At 46.3% G+C, this 15,384-nt stretch overlaps 1 protein-coding gene across 2 annotated transcripts in view; it reads left to right on the forward strand.

The window, feature by feature from the left end:
- Positions 1–1,970: 1,970 nt before the first annotated feature.
- Positions 1,971–15,384, forward strand: part of LOC147747102 (vitamin D3 hydroxylase-associated protein-like) — a 382,698-nt gene continuing 369,284 nt past the window's right edge. The window contains exon 1 of one of the 2 annotated variants that reach the window (XM_086952351.1): positions 1,971–2,307. In XM_086952351.1, coding sequence (XP_086808477.1) covers positions 2,101–2,307 — 207 coding nt within the window. In that variant the 5' untranslated portion in view covers positions 1,971–2,100. Of the gene's footprint in view, positions 2,308–5,423; positions 6,031–15,384 lie in introns of those variants that run through there. The other variant, XM_086952352.1, reaches the window with a different exon arrangement.

Genomic DNA, 15,384 nt, shown 5'->3' on the forward strand with positions numbered 1-15,384 from the left:
ATTCAGGATTGGGGCGGCGACGGAGGCCGCTAGGTTGGGGTGGGATTGGTCTCAAATTCGACGCATTGGACGTTGGCGCTCCAAATGTTGTGAAAAGTATGTGAGAAAATAGTCCACTTTTTGCTTGTCTAACATTTCTTTTTGTCCTAGGTCCTTGGCCCTCAGTCGCTGGATCCAAAAGGAGGGTGTGGATACTGGGGCACTCTTTTGTTAAACGGGCTGCTATAGCCGCTGCAAGTCAGCTTTGTGGGAGATCACTTGGTTTAAACAGCCTGACGCATGAAGTCTCCTGGCATGGCACGGGGGGCATGCGCTGGGGTGGTCTTTTTACCGCCTTGGCTTCTTTGGTTTCGCAGTGTTTGGGGGGCCCTCCGGATCTACTGGTGCTGCATCTTGGGGAAAACGACTTAGTTTCTCTCTCTGGTTTGACTTTGTTAAAATTCATGAAACAAGACCTGGAAGTCATCAAGACCACATGGGTGAGCACCATGCTGATATGGACTGAGTTTGTGCCTCGTTTGCAATGGCGAGGGGCGAGGAGCCATTCCGCCCTGGAAAAGGCACGACGCAAAGTGAATAGAACAATGCGACTTTTTTGTCACCATTTATGTATCTACAGTTTGGATCATTACCATTTAAAAGTCTCAGAACCGCATTTATTCTGTGAGGACGGTGTCCATCTGTCTTCATTGGGCATTTCCTTTTACCTTCTGGAGCTCAGGGATTTGATTAGCAAAGTTCTTCAGGTGCAGTTGTGGTGTGCTCCTTCCTTTCCGCTTTTAGGTGGGGCAGGAAAACGCTAAAGGTTTTCCTGGGTGGCGGTTTTTGCTAGTGGGGTGGGCAGCCTGGAGCGGGTTGGCCATCCTGAAGGGTAGCTCGTTGGGTAATACTAGGGGTAGTCAAGAGTTAGTTTCGGGTTTCTGGTAGTTAGGATGTTTAGGCTTACTGTAGAGTTGAATTTATGAAATAAATAAATAATGAATGTGGTCAAGAAATTTATGATGCACCTGTCTTAAAATAAAGTGGCCTTTCTTGCTCCGAAAAAAAGTGTGGACAGTGATTTCTTGCGCGAGGGGGGACCCAGGGAGAGCCAGGCGCGAGCTGGTCTTTCCCTGGGTGCGTTCGCGCGAGAATCAGGGAAGCAGGTGGGGTTGATTAGGGGGCTAGATAAGGGGAAGTCAGGTGGCGGTTGGGAACTGCGTAGCGGGAGGCAAGGGAAGGGAGGTCTTGTTTTGCCCCACCCACCCTCCCTTTATTCCTTTAGTTTGGGTTTTTTATTTTTGCGGTGCTCTTTGCGCTGCTCGGGTCTTAGGGCTTTGCCACTGTTAGGACAGATGTCTTTGTTTTTTTAGGAGGCGGTTTTTGCTAGTGGGGTGGGCAGCCTGGAGCGGGTTGGCCATCCTGAAGGGTAGCTCGTTGGGTAATACTAGGGGTAGTCAAGAGTTAGTTTCGGGTTTCTGGTAGTTAGGATGTTTAGGCTTACTGTAGAGTTGAATTTATGAAATAAATAAATAATGAATGTGGTCAAGAAATTTATGATGCACCTGTCTTAAAATAAAGTGGCCTTTCTTGCTCCGAAAAAAAAGTGTGGACAGTGATTTCTTGCGCGATTGTTAGTATGTCTGATATTTATGATGGTAAAGCGCACTGAAGCAGTGTGGGTGAGGCACGTCATTGCAGGAAAAATATTTACTATTAGTAGAACACAATATGTGTGTGGTGCACTCTACACTCCTTTACAAAGCACAACATGATGAGTGCTGTCGTTTGATATATTAATCAACGTTTTGGGGGGCTGTTTTGGAACTATTCCTGAATGATTTCACTAAAAATCACTACTCCGCATTTAAAATTCAGCATTCACTCTTCGCATCGGGAGCACATAGACATATTTCAACTTTTAATCTCTCATTGAAATCTGAGTCCAGTCCAGGTTTTCGGTGGCGCTCGGCTTCATAACTTTTGCAGGGATGGCGCAGTTCCCATTTATACGCGCAGGGTCCACGAGCCCGGAGGACTGCCTGCCCACGGAGCGAGTTAAGCTCTCGCGCTCGAGCCCGTTGCACTGCCTGCCCGAGGAGCAGGGGAAGCCCTCTCGCGATGATCCTCGAGGGTCTGAGCCACCTTCTGCCCGAGTTCTTGACTGACCTGCTCATCGCCTCTGCCTTCTTCACCTGTGTCGCCGTCTTTGTGACCCTGCGATGGATGCAACAGCGGGGGACCAAGCTGGCGGTAGAGCGGGCCAGGATGCAGAGAGACCGCGGCCTGGAGAACATGGAGAAAGCGGTGCAGCAGCACTGGAAAGAGGTACAGCGCGCGCGCAGCTGCGCGCGAGGAGCGTTCGCGCAATGGCCGCGTGCACATGACGGGGAGTTGACAGGAGTGATAACGTACCAAACATGTTTCCGTTTGGGCGATGGTGGTGCTAAGAGCGACATTCCAAAACTGCAAAAAAAACCAACAAATCTTTCGGTACACCGAGAATGTGGCATTGTTGTCTCAGGTGCGGTCTCTAGGGCGGAGATGCTGTCCAATCATTTAACCCGGTTACTTTAAAATGAGTCTAATTGTAAAAGCAACGGGGAGAACCTCTTCGTGTCAAAAGCATTAACAAACACAACTTTTTTGGGGGAGGGGGGTATCTCAATCAATCTGGGGTTGGTAAATCGCAGCTACTCTCCCGCGAGTGTCTCAAGGCGCTGGGGTATCTTTGGCTCCCGTAGGTAGCCTCCGTCAACAAAAGGTCACGACCAAAAAAACCTAAGTAGATTTTAACCGCGTTTATTATAGCTCTGACTGCTTGGCCTCATGCCCCTAGTTGTTTGTCTTTTTTTCTGCAGAGAAACAGCGAAAATGTGGTGGGCTGTTTCCCAAGGCCTTCCATTTCATGTCACGAAGTCAGTGAAAATGTTTTATTCATCAGTGGCTCACCTATCGGATGCATTCATATTTTGCCAGGCTGAGAGTCTGTAGTTAATGTCTGTAAACGTCCACCCGCTGAACTCGACTCGGTGCGGTGTGCGCTGTATGCCGCCACTTGGCGCTGATTGTGTTTTTCTGGAGACAAAGAAAGTGTTATTAAGGCGAGTTCTTGTGTTGGAGCTCACAGCGAGTGTCACTGGCCCTTCCCAGCGTGCACAGCTCCGCAGCTGCAAAAAACAACCTTCAAAGCTCCAGATGCGTGACTGGCTACCTCGAGAGGTTGCCATGGTGGGCCCAGGAAGCCCTCGCCTCGCCCGAAGGAAATAAACATCTTATTACTCTGCCAGCTTCTTCAGCGACCAACGTTCTAATGAGCCATAGCAACCATCCTCCAGCAGCGACCATCTCCCCATCACTGTTGTGCACTATTCACTCCAACTGAAGGGGCATTAATGGCACAGTATTCAGTGAGTTAATATTCACTCCAACCGAAGGGACATTAATGGCACAGTGTTCAGTGAGTTAATATTCACTCCAACCCAAGATGGATGAATGGCACAGTGTGCAGTGAGTTAATATTCACTCCAACCCAAGATGGATGAATAGCACAGTGTGCAGTGAGTTAATATTCACTCCAACCCAAGGGTGGTGAATGGCACAGTGTTCAGTGAGTTAATATTCACTCCAACCCAAGGGGGCTGAATGGCTTAGTGTGCAGTGAGTTAATAGCCACTCCAACCCAAGGGGGGTGAATGGCTCAGTGTGCAGTGAGTTAATAGTCACTCCAACCCAAGGGGGGTGAATGGCACAGTGTGCAGTGAGTTAATATTCACTCCAACCGGAAGGGCACTAATGGCACAGTGTTCAGTGAGTTAATATTCACTCCAACCCAAGGGGGGTGAATGGCTCAGTGTGCAGTGAGTTAATAGTCACTCCAACCCAAGGGGGGTGAATGACCCTGTGTGCAGTGAGTTAATAGTCACTCCAACCCAAGGGGGTGAATGGCACAGTGGGCAGTGAGGTAATATTCACTCCCACCCAAGGGGGAGGGGGGCGGGGTTAATGGAGGCTCAGACTTTGCCCCTAGTAACAACTTCTGATATCTCTGAACCACACTCACTGTGCACCTACTATGTCCTTGCTGGCGCGTTCTATTATCTTGAGTCTGAACCCCACCCAATGTGGCACTCACCATGCCCTTGCTGGCGCGTTGTCTTATCTGGAGTTCAACCACACTGAGCGTGGCACTCACGTGCCCTTGCTGGCTGCGGGGTTCTGTTATCTTGAGTCTGACCACACTCAGTGTGGCACTTGCCGTGCCCTTACTAGACTCTCATATCTTGAGTCTCAACCACTCATAGTGTGGCATTTGCCATGCCCTTACTGGTGCGTTCTCCAATCTTGATTCTAACCACGGTGAGTGTGGAACTCGCCGCGCCCTTGCTGGCGTGCTCTCTTATCTTGATTCTGTCCATGTTGAGTGTGGCATTTGCCATGCCCTTACTGGCGTGTTCTCTTATCTTGATTCTGACCACGTTGAGTGTGGCATTTGCCATGCCCTTACTGGTGCGTTCTCTTATTTTGATTCTGACCACGTTGAGTGTGGAACTCGCCGTGCCCTTGCTGGCGCGTTCTCTTATCTTAATTCTGTCCATGTTGAGTCTGGCACTCACCATGCTCTTGCTGGCACGTTCTCTCATCTTGATTCTGACCACGTTGAGTGTGGCACTCACCGCGCCCTTGCTGGTGCGTTCTCTTATCTTGATTCTGTCCAGGTTGAATGTGGCACTCGCCATGCTCTTGCTGGCACGTTGTCTTATCTTGATTCTGACCACGTTGAGTGTGGCACTCGCCATGCCCTTGCTGGCTCGTTCTCTAATCTTGATTCTGACCACGTTGAGTGTGGCACTCGCCGTGCCCTTGCTGGCCCGTTCTCTAATCTTGATTCTGACCATATTGAGTGTCGCACTCGCCGTGCCTTTACTGGCGGGTTCTCTTATTTTGATTCTGACCACACTGGGTATGGCACTCACCGTGCTCTTGCGGGCGCGTTCACTTATCTTGAGTCTCAACTACACTCAGTGTGCCCTTGGGGCTCACCAAGCCCTTGCTGGTACTTTGTCACTGTGGGCAGAGCCACTCTCACCGTGTGGCCACTAGTGGTCGCCACTGAGTCTGAATCGCATATAAGAGTGCCCTTCATGCGTGCTCTGGCGCATTCCGTTAGCTTGAACTTGAACCAGGCTCAGAGTTTGTCTTGGCACACACTTTGCCTTTGCTGGTACATTTTGTTATCTTGGGTCTGAACCAACGCTAAGCAGTGGAACTTGGCATATTCTGCGCCCCTGCTAGCACACACGATTATTTTGAGTCCGAACAGCACTCTTGGAGTCGCAGTGCGCACACGGGAGTCCTGTTGGCTCCAGTGCTCAGGACTATTTTTATTTAAATCTTATCCGGTTTCGGATTGGCCTCGGAAGTATTCTCTGCTTTTTAAAGTCATACATGTCTTTACGCATCTTTGCCGATGGGTTATAAATAATTCTGCAGACCTGATATGCCTGCTCAGGGGAGGTAGCCAGCGACTCAGAAGCCATTAACTATTGGGTAGCAGAATCCATCCGAGTCCACTTCAAAAGTCTGAACCCGTTTTTTTCTCTCTCTCTCACAATCAATGGAAGCGCCATGGGTGGTAAAGCCCCTATAGCTCACAGTGGAAAGAATACTTTTCAAACTAGGCTGTTGCATTCCCGTGTACCCGTGGGCACAGCCACCGAAGGGCTGATTCCAGTCCATACTTTCCACAGCTCATCCGGACTGTGTTGTAATCTAGGGTCCAGGGTCTCCCATACGGTCTGAACTCGGCTTTGGGGCGACTGTGCATTCCCTGCTCGTGAAGCCCGAGGACGCTTCGCAATGGTCGCGCTCCTGTTTGATTTCATTGTGGATCACTTCCTCATTTCCACCCTCTGTTGCATAGTTACCACCCTGGTGGTGCTGAAATGGGCGTGTCACTGGAGGATGAACTGGAAGATGGAAGAGGCCCGTCGACTGAGGGCGCGCGGCCTGGACGCCATGGCCAAGGCTGTGCAGGAGTTTAAGAAGGAGGTGGGTGGCTTTCGCTTACAGAGCTGGGCGGGGAGTCTTAAGTTCCTAAAACCAGTAGAAACGTGGCACTTGCTGTCTTATTGGTAAGATACTGGGTATCAAATTCAGTGCTTAATTTGAGCCGGTGATTTCGGGTGGTCACCACTGGAATTTTTGACAGTCTGCAACCTGGCAGCGCTGTTTGTCTAATTTGCAGATGATCACAATTGTTTCTTATCACAATATACATTAGAAATGACTAATACCTGCGTACAAGCTATTACTATAGCTTTGGGGGATTGACTATTCAGAATTTTCACTCTTGTAGTCATGTGATGGTTCGTAGTTGTGTTGGTACTGTCATTGGCAATGATGTCTGGAGCAGTGGGTGGTGCAAGCTGCAGCGGCATCTGACTTTTTTAATACAAATTAAGCACTGGTTTCTCCAAGACAGCGGTGTGGTTACTGAGAAAAAGTTTAGGAAATATTCTCCCCTCTTATTTTAAAACCTATGGGGAGGAAGATAATTTGTTCGGAATCCTCCTGCCTGTTCCTTTGAACTTTGTACAAATACCATTTGGGATCCATGAGACTCCCTTGGGAAGTGATATGTTCTGCAATACAAATATCTAGACTAGTCTAGACTACTTTCTATGGGTCACTGAATCCAAGAAACATGTGATTGCTCCAGATGGTTGTTGTTGCAGACCCCATGGGCTCTATTGCCATTACTGAATGGCCACACATGGTCAGCCATCTTCACAGGTCAGGTGTTCTTCTTAAAACCCACACAAAATTGTGTTTTGGTCATTCTAGTAGGTAGTCTAAATTAATGTGCGATTTACTATAGAGCAGAAATAATCTGGCCTACTGATGTTGCATAAACAGGACAGTGGACTCTACAAAAAATGTCAGGAGTGTGAAGAGTAAGAGATGGGGACCAGTCGATCTGGGCTCCATGCAGTGGAGGGATCTTTGGAACCATTCTCAAAAAAATGAGGGTCCCAGCAAATTTAAAGTGGCATATCGCAGCAATGCCCAGATCCGAATACATTACTTTTTTTCATTTTGTTGTGTTATGGTAATTTTTATTCCAAGACCTGGTCTTTGCATATTACAAGATTTCCCAATTGGCTTCTTGTCTCTGAGTAGGTGGTTGAAATTGCCCTCAGAGTAGCCACCTCTAAGAGCCGGACTCTGAATGCTGTGCAAACCAAGTGGTCAACAGATTGGCAGTATGTTGACATGCCAGTTGGCGGGTGTTAGGGTTACACCCACATGGAAGCTGAACCAAGTGTTTCATGCATCGGAGTGCCTCACACGTTTTATAGTTTTTAGAGCTTTCTCTAATGCAATGCAGCCATTCGGAGCAATCGAATTGAGAGTTAGGGTAAGGCTGCTGTGAATGAAGACACCAGTTTTAGCAAGCGTGCTAATAGAGTTAAGACTTTCAGTTGCCAATTCATTAAAATGTTTAAACTTAAAAACGGTCTTTATGCAGAGTTGAAAATGGTGGGTTATTAGATAACCTGTTTGAATATCTCGCTACTACAAGAACATTTCATTTCGTCACTGAAATGATAATAGACATTTAGGCAAATCTGCCAATAAACACATACTCATAATGCTTTATGTAGCTGTATGTAGGCGCGAAAATATGAATACAGTGACTCAAGGACTAAAAGATCTGTGTAAGGCCCTGAAAGATTTCTGCCCCCTTGTTCTTCCATCACAGGTGAAGTTGGCACATGGTGGGTACATTTTGGACATCATCTTTGCTTTGGGATTTGTAATTTGTTGAGAGTGGTGCCAAAGGGCCAGTGGCATATGCTCAGTTAGCCTGTTTATGCTCATGGTACAGGATGAAAAGCAAGCCACGCTTGCCAGTCTTTAGGAGTGCCAAGTGCCAGTTTTGGAAACCCTTTGGGTCTCGCAACTATCCTCATTTTCAAAACCAAATGCTATTTATACCAAAAATGTGTTCCAAAAGCTATTTATACCAAAAATGGGTTCCAAAATGAATCTCCAATTTCTTTAGTAAAGTACAAGTGCTCAATAAGAATTGGTCCAAAATGAACCAAGGTCGTTATGGATTTTATATTCGCGCTCTTGGCGTCACACCCTCGTATCATTATAATGCTTGATGTAAACAATAGAGCTCCTTAACCCCTTCTATGCTCATGACGGAGCCGCTCCGTCATGAGCCTCGGTTGAGCTGTGCTCATGACGGAGCGGTTCCGTCATGGCCCGCTCGGCGCGCCTGCGCCGCGAATTCTGCGCCTGCGCTGGACGTTCCATTGAGCGGGGCGGGCCATGACAGAACCGCTCCGTCATGAGCACAGCTCAACCGCGGCTCGTGACGGTGAGACTCCGTCACGAGCATGCGAGCGCCGCTCGCCCCCCCCGCCCCTTTAGCGCTGCGATTGGTATACAAGGGGGTTACCCAATAAAGTCACTGGGACCTGGGTTGAACAAGTACTAAGAGGAAGGGGTCCCAGTGTGAACGGGGAACATATAAAACATTTTTACAAGAATGAATCCAAAGCAGTTGTTGGGATCCACAAAGTTTTATTCACTATGGGATCAAGTGTAGTTAATACACATAGCATAGCAAATAGTCAACTGTATTAAAAGTCATACAGTGCCCCAGGAAGGAGAGAAGGGGTGATAGTGTGAGGGTAAGGAGGTGATAGGATTATGTGACAGTAAAATCAACAATTTGAAACATTTTTCATGCCATAACTTGTGTGGCGACAGCTGCCAAAATAAAATGGCGACATTATTTTCATGAAGGCATACAACACAAAGTACAATATATATACAGATATTTGCATGTGTGGTTGCCGAAATTGAAAAGACCATCGACGTTTCGACCCTCTGAGATTGCAGGAAGAATTAGCCTTGCTGCGGGGTCTTCATCAGGACCGGGGGAAGGGGCAGAGGACCTAATAATACAAGTATAAGGGACTTAAAAAAAAATTGGCACGTGATATTCGTCTCTACGACAAAAAAAACCATATCCATATCTACAAGACGACTACTACCGTCAAGACACCCAGGGTCGATTTACTAACAGAGGGCGCGGAACATACAGAGGGAGACGCAACTTTCCAACTTTTTCTGACTCGTCCTATAGCTCTGAGGGAGAACAGGAACAAGCTGGGCCCAGCTACCAATACCAATATCCTGATTATAACTATCCCCCTCAACAATTCTCCCCTTTTTTAGGACCAGGTCGGGGATCTTGGCGACCTCCACGAGGACGAGGCAATTCATGGCCCCGCGGGCAGCAGCAACGTGGTTCCCAGCAGAACCAAACCAACTGGGACTCAGGACGGGGTCAATCTTCGAAGCAAGTTCGGTTCCAACCCGAACAGCATGGCGAGAGAGTGACTCGCAACAAGACCTACCGTTGGTAGACCCTAATCATACTTTAAATCCTGTGGTGAATATCTCCAAGCAAACATTAAGCGATGTCGAAATAGGAGTTCTTAGCAAAGGATTATCCTATGTGCCTACATATAATCCAGACAATTTTGTCATAAGATCCGAACTCTATAAGTTCTTTCGGAAAATCAGACTTAAGTATTTTTTTCGCAATTCTGAAATACAGTTTAAGTCATCTGTTACGGGCCTTCGACCCCCTTCAACCTTTGTTCCATATGCCAACTCCATGTCCAATCAGATTCTAACATATGGGACGGTCGTTTGGCGTGATGTGCAACGGGCCCTTCAAGACAAAACTTTTGTTCGATACAGCACCAGCAAATCCCAAAAAGCAGCCTTACTATCACTGGCAAACAATCTCCAAGTCGTCCTCAAGCCTGCAGATAAGGGCGGTGCCATTGTTATACAGGATGCATGTAGCTATAAGTCTGAGATACTACGCCAATTACAGGATGCTAACTGCTACCAATTACTGAGGTCTGACCCCACCAGTTCAATTGCAACGGAGATTTTGGAAATAACTCAGGAAGGTCTTGATTTAGGATTTCTGTCTGAGAATGAATTTCAGTTTCTGAACAATAAACACCCTCGTCTGGCAACAATATACACTTTGCCCAAGATCCATAAGGACATGACCAACCCCCCGGGCCGCCCGATAGTATTTGCTTTGGATTAATTCTTGTCAAAATGTTTTATATGTTCCCCGTTCACACTGGGACCCCTTCCTCTTAGTACCTTTAGCGCTGCGGCGGAATTCCCGCCGCAGCGAAGGGGCTAACTATGTCACTAAGGTATTTAAAAGACTTTAGCTTGGATCAGTGCATTTCCTGCAGGGAAATATGCCCGATATGCAGACCGATTTTGTTGGTCCTGGCGAAACGTTGATTTTTATTTCCACACCATCCCATTACAGTGTTTGGTTTCACAGGGGACGTGAGGGCCCGTATTGTGGATCAGTGTTCCTGCTGAGGAGTGATCGTGTTTCATATTGCGACAAGGTACAGAGAAGAATGAAACAGTCCTTTTAACCTAGAACATTCAGCATTTTTGGTGCTACCTATTTGTCCTGATGAAGACCCGGAGGAAATTAAATGAGTAAAGGGGTCAAAACGTCAAGGCTAAAGCATGTAGACACGTATTCATTGACATCCGCTTTGTACGGCACTCCAAATCTGAATTAACTTTGGACTTAGGGCGGATATTTTTATGTGCTGTCTTATTATTTGTTTTGATATCAATTATTGCCCACTTATCCTTATTTGTTCCACAATTCCCTGCGCCATTCACTGAAGCACCTTCTTCATAATGGCAAAGTTCATTCTGATCTCTGTATTATTAGTTCTTGTGCAATCGCATGAAATCACGTGACTAAGTATCAGTATTGGATGCCTAATGATATTTGTCTAGGAAGCTAAGGCGTGTCCCTCTTCCTCCGCAGAAACCTTTGTCCCTTGATAGATTACCTACCCATTTCCTAGGTGTACACAGTTGCACCTAAGGATTATTTGAGGTTTATTTGGATAGTAAAGGGCTTGGAGGTCAGTTAACACTGTTTTTTTCTGATTTAGCTCTTCCTAACTAATTAATTTTGCTTTAATTCTTTTTGACAATATTATGGCTCTATAAACCTGTACTAAACCATTGGGTGTATGCCTCGTTTCTGCACTTTACCAATTAATAATCAGTTTATCAAGTGGGGTGAGACAGGGCTGTATCCTGGCCCCCTTCTTGTTCACTCTGTATATAAATGGCATAGATCAGGTACTCGGTGCCCTAAGGGTTGATACACCAAGAATTGGCTCAAGAGGGATCCCCGTCCTGCTTTACGCGGACAACGCGGTTCTCCTCGCGCGTACCCCAAAAGGGCTTCAGGGCTTGATAGACGGCTTTGTCTCCTTTATGGAGAACCTAGAACTGTCCCCCAACCTATCCAAGTCGTACATCATGGAAGTGGGAAAAAAAAGAAAAATGACTATTTGATTGGCTCACATCACTTGGAAAAGGTGCATTCATTCTTATATCTGGGGATTTTATTTGATACACGCCTCACTTTTAAAAACTTTATCTGAAGAAAAGTGTTGCACATTAGTTAGTTGCTCCGGGTCGATCATGAATTTTGCATGGAGGCTGGGTTATTGGTCCCCTGAGAAAATTCTGAAACTATATGATTCTATGTGCTGTGCTAAAATCCTCTATGGAAGTGAGGTATGGGGTTTTGTTGACACACATCACTTACAAACTAAAGAAAATAAGTATCTTCGGTGATTACTTAAAGTGCCCCAGAGTACACCGTCCCACATTATTCATGAAGAACTTGGGGTCAGTTATGTCAGAGACAGGTTGGAAGTAAAACCCCTAACCTGTTGGGTCAAAATTTGGACAAACCCAGAGGCCTCACTTAGTAAGCAGATTATAAAAGATTTCCTTGCCCGTGACCGGGGGCTGAATATCCCATGGCTTAAGTACGTTAAGGAGACTCTAACAGGCATGGGATGTGCAGACATTTTTAATAACCCCCACAAAAATGTTAATAAAGGACAAGGCCTTGGTGAAGGATCAATTCCAGAAGCATGTTACATCCCTTAGGGAAGATAGGGAGCTGGTCAAGCCATCAGTCAGAACACATCTCATGACTAAATAATGTCTGGGTATTGAACCTTATTTATCTTATTTTCACAGCGCCCATGACAGATTTATTATGACACGTTTTAGGCTCCATCTTTTACACCATATACTAGCTGACCCGGCAGGATACACTTCGTCTATAGAGCTGAAGGGCCCGTGCGGCTGCGACCATCGGTCTCTGCAGGATACCCTTCACTTTGTTTTATTATGTCCCTTTTATTCATTCACAAGGAGCTTGTTTTTAAAAAGTATTCCAAAGAATGCCAGATTCAAACATGCAAAGGTGGCCCTGTTATTTTAGAAATTGTCTACTGATGCATTCATCCTGTACTGTACTGTGATTTTTTTAAGGGCAGCCCTCAGGCTTAGAAATACAAGTGGCATCAGGCGAATAAATGTGGCTTGTAGTACCAGACTGTTAAAGGCCCTAATAATGAACTGGATGAGGGGAGGGCAATTTTATCATGGTGGAATTCATCACGCATATATTCTATGTTGTTGATTTTATATGATTTCTAACCCACCATTATACATTCTAATCATGTCAACCTTTTAATGACCCTAAAGATTAATTTTATATGAGAGGTGGTCTTCATCTGTGGATGGATTGTACATGTATCTTTTTATCTGTCTGCTTAGTTTTTTATACTGCAATGTATTTTATCTGCACTTTTATGGTGTTCTTTTATGCTGAATAAAGTATTTTGATATGATATGGATAAGAATGGTCATTTTTTGGATGGTACCTTAATATTGGATGAGCAACATACTCCTTTTAAATATTTTATTAATTTACTGAGGATGTTCAATAGTTTATTTGCATGTGTGATTATGTGTGTGAGTAACTTTTGGATGACTGTCAGTGTGTAACAGGATGTATAGGTGTTTAACTACATATGATGAGCGAATATATGTATGAGTGACTATATAGAACTGTTGGTGAATGAGTGGATGTGTATATAGATAGTGGTATTACTGAATTGGTTGTTGTAACTGGTATGGGTATCTCTATTTTTTTGAGAATTTTAGTTTCTATTTTTGAATATGTGTTTCAAGATTTACATTACTCTGAAAGGAGGTCTGTCACTCTGTCACAAGGATGGTGTCATCAGTGATGTCATGAATGATGTCACTGACCATGTCATGAGTGATGTAATATATGACATCATCAGCAGTGCATTGCAGGCACGCAAGTTATAGTGAGTCCAACTAACTACAAGTAAGGGGCCCAACACATGCCAAGGGACATACCCTGGACTTGGTGTGGACGACAGTTCCTGTTCAGGACATGGCCACGGCCCAGCCATGCGTATGGTCCGATCACCATTTGGTGAGAGGCAAGTTACTGGTGGACAGACAGAGAACAACAACTAAAGGAGGGTGGAAGGCAGTCAGGAAGTGGAACAAGATTGATGGTGACAAAATGATACATCGACTTCGCACCAACCCCCTTCCCAACAATTGCCCCCATAACCCAGAGGTCCTTTGTGGGGCACTCATGGATAAACTCCAGAAGGCCACAGACAAAGTTGTACCAATCTGTAGGGTGAACCGTAGGGACCGGAAACGAGGGGCCCCATGGTATAACGATTCACTCAGAGCACAGAAACGTGGGTTACGTAAACTGGAAAGAACATGGCGCAAAGATTACAGTCCTGATTCTCGGAGCAGCTACATACTGGCTCTCGCCAGTTATAAGCAAGCGATTATAGCTAGGAAGTCCGAGTTCTACGAGGAGAGGATTTCTACTGCTCCGAACCCACAGAAAGAAGTCTTCCGAGTCCTTACGGAGCTCAGGAAGAACAAGGAACAGTCTCTGAACTTTAGTCAGGAGGATTGTCAAAAATTCCAAGACTTCTTTACCAACAAAATCATCGATTTGGTCACTGAAATTACGGCAACCTCGCAAATTGACTGTCCACCGGTGGCTATTCCAGCTAGAATGCCAGTCACAACTTTGCTCTCTGATCTACCCTTGATTACAAAGGATAGTTTAGTTTCCCTCATGGGACGGGTCAAGTCTGGTTCAAGGTTGGACCCATGTCCACCTGAAGTGTTTAAACTCGCACTCCCGGGCATAGAGGAAGATGTGCTGAGTCTCTTGAACCTCTCTCTACAGACTGGTCAAGTGCCCTCCTCTTTTAAGGAAGCCCGTCTGATTCCTTTGCTAAAAAAACCGGGGGCAGACGCAAAATGCCTGAAAAACTTCAGAACAATTTCCCAGTTACCATTCCTGGCGAAGGTTCTGGAGCAGCATGTCCTTACCACTCTTTCAGAACACCTGGAAAGCAACACGCTGTTAGAGCCGAATCAAGCAGGCTTCCGTGCGAATCACAGCACGGAGCTGGTTATGCTGTCAATCGTAGATGAGCTTAGGAACAGAGCAGACAAGAAAATCCCGGGGGCCCTGGTGCTGCTGGACCTCTCCGCGGCATTTGACACCGTGTGTCATGAACAACTACTGTCGCGGATGAGGAATTGCGGCATTCAGGGCACAGCATTGGCATGGTTCACATCCTTCCTTCAAGGGAGGATGCAGAGAGTGCAATTAGGTGACATGCTTTCTACCGCAACCTCGATCACTTGCGGAGTCCCACAAGGGTCTGCTCTGTCACCCCTATTGTTCAATATATATCTACAGCCTTTGATTCGAATGCTTAATCAAATGGACTGCCAGGTATATAACTACGCAGATGACACTCAGATCATCATCCAGTTGGAGGATAGCCAGAATGCTTTGGCTAGACTGCAAAACATTCTGAGAAGTACAGCTAACGGGATGTCCGGCAACTCCCTAAAAATCAACCCGGACAAAACCGAGGTGTTGCCGATTACCATAGCTGGCAACCTTTGGTGTGATCGTTTCTGGCCCGGGGAGTTGGGCATGCCTCCGGAACCGGCGGAGGTGGTTAAGAGCCTGGGCATCCAGGTGGACAGTAAGCTGTCCATGAAAAAGCAGGTCACAGCTGTGGTGGGCAGCTGTGTCGGCCTCCTTCGACAACTCAGGAAAGTTTCCTCGCTGCTCTCTTTTTCCACTCTAAGGAGTGCGGTCTCTGCAATGATTTTAGCCAGGTTGGACTATGGCAATTCACTGTACATAGGACTTCCACAGGGTCTTCTAAACAGAATGCAGACGGTCATGAATGATGCTGCTAGGCTAATTTTTAAGAAACCGAGGAGTACCCAGGCATCCCCCCCTCCTGCGGGAACTCCACTGGTTGCCAGTTAGGCAGAGGCTAATGTTCAAAGGGCTCTGCATTGTTCACAAAGCTCTCCATGGCAGGGCACCCACCTATTTGAAAT

The sequence above is a fragment of the Lissotriton vulgaris genome, chromosome 1_1 (genome assembly GCF_964263255.1).
Source record: "Lissotriton vulgaris chromosome 1_1, aLisVul1.2, whole genome shotgun sequence".
In the NCBI taxonomy this organism is placed as follows: domain Eukaryota; kingdom Metazoa; phylum Chordata; class Amphibia; order Caudata; family Salamandridae; genus Lissotriton; species Lissotriton vulgaris.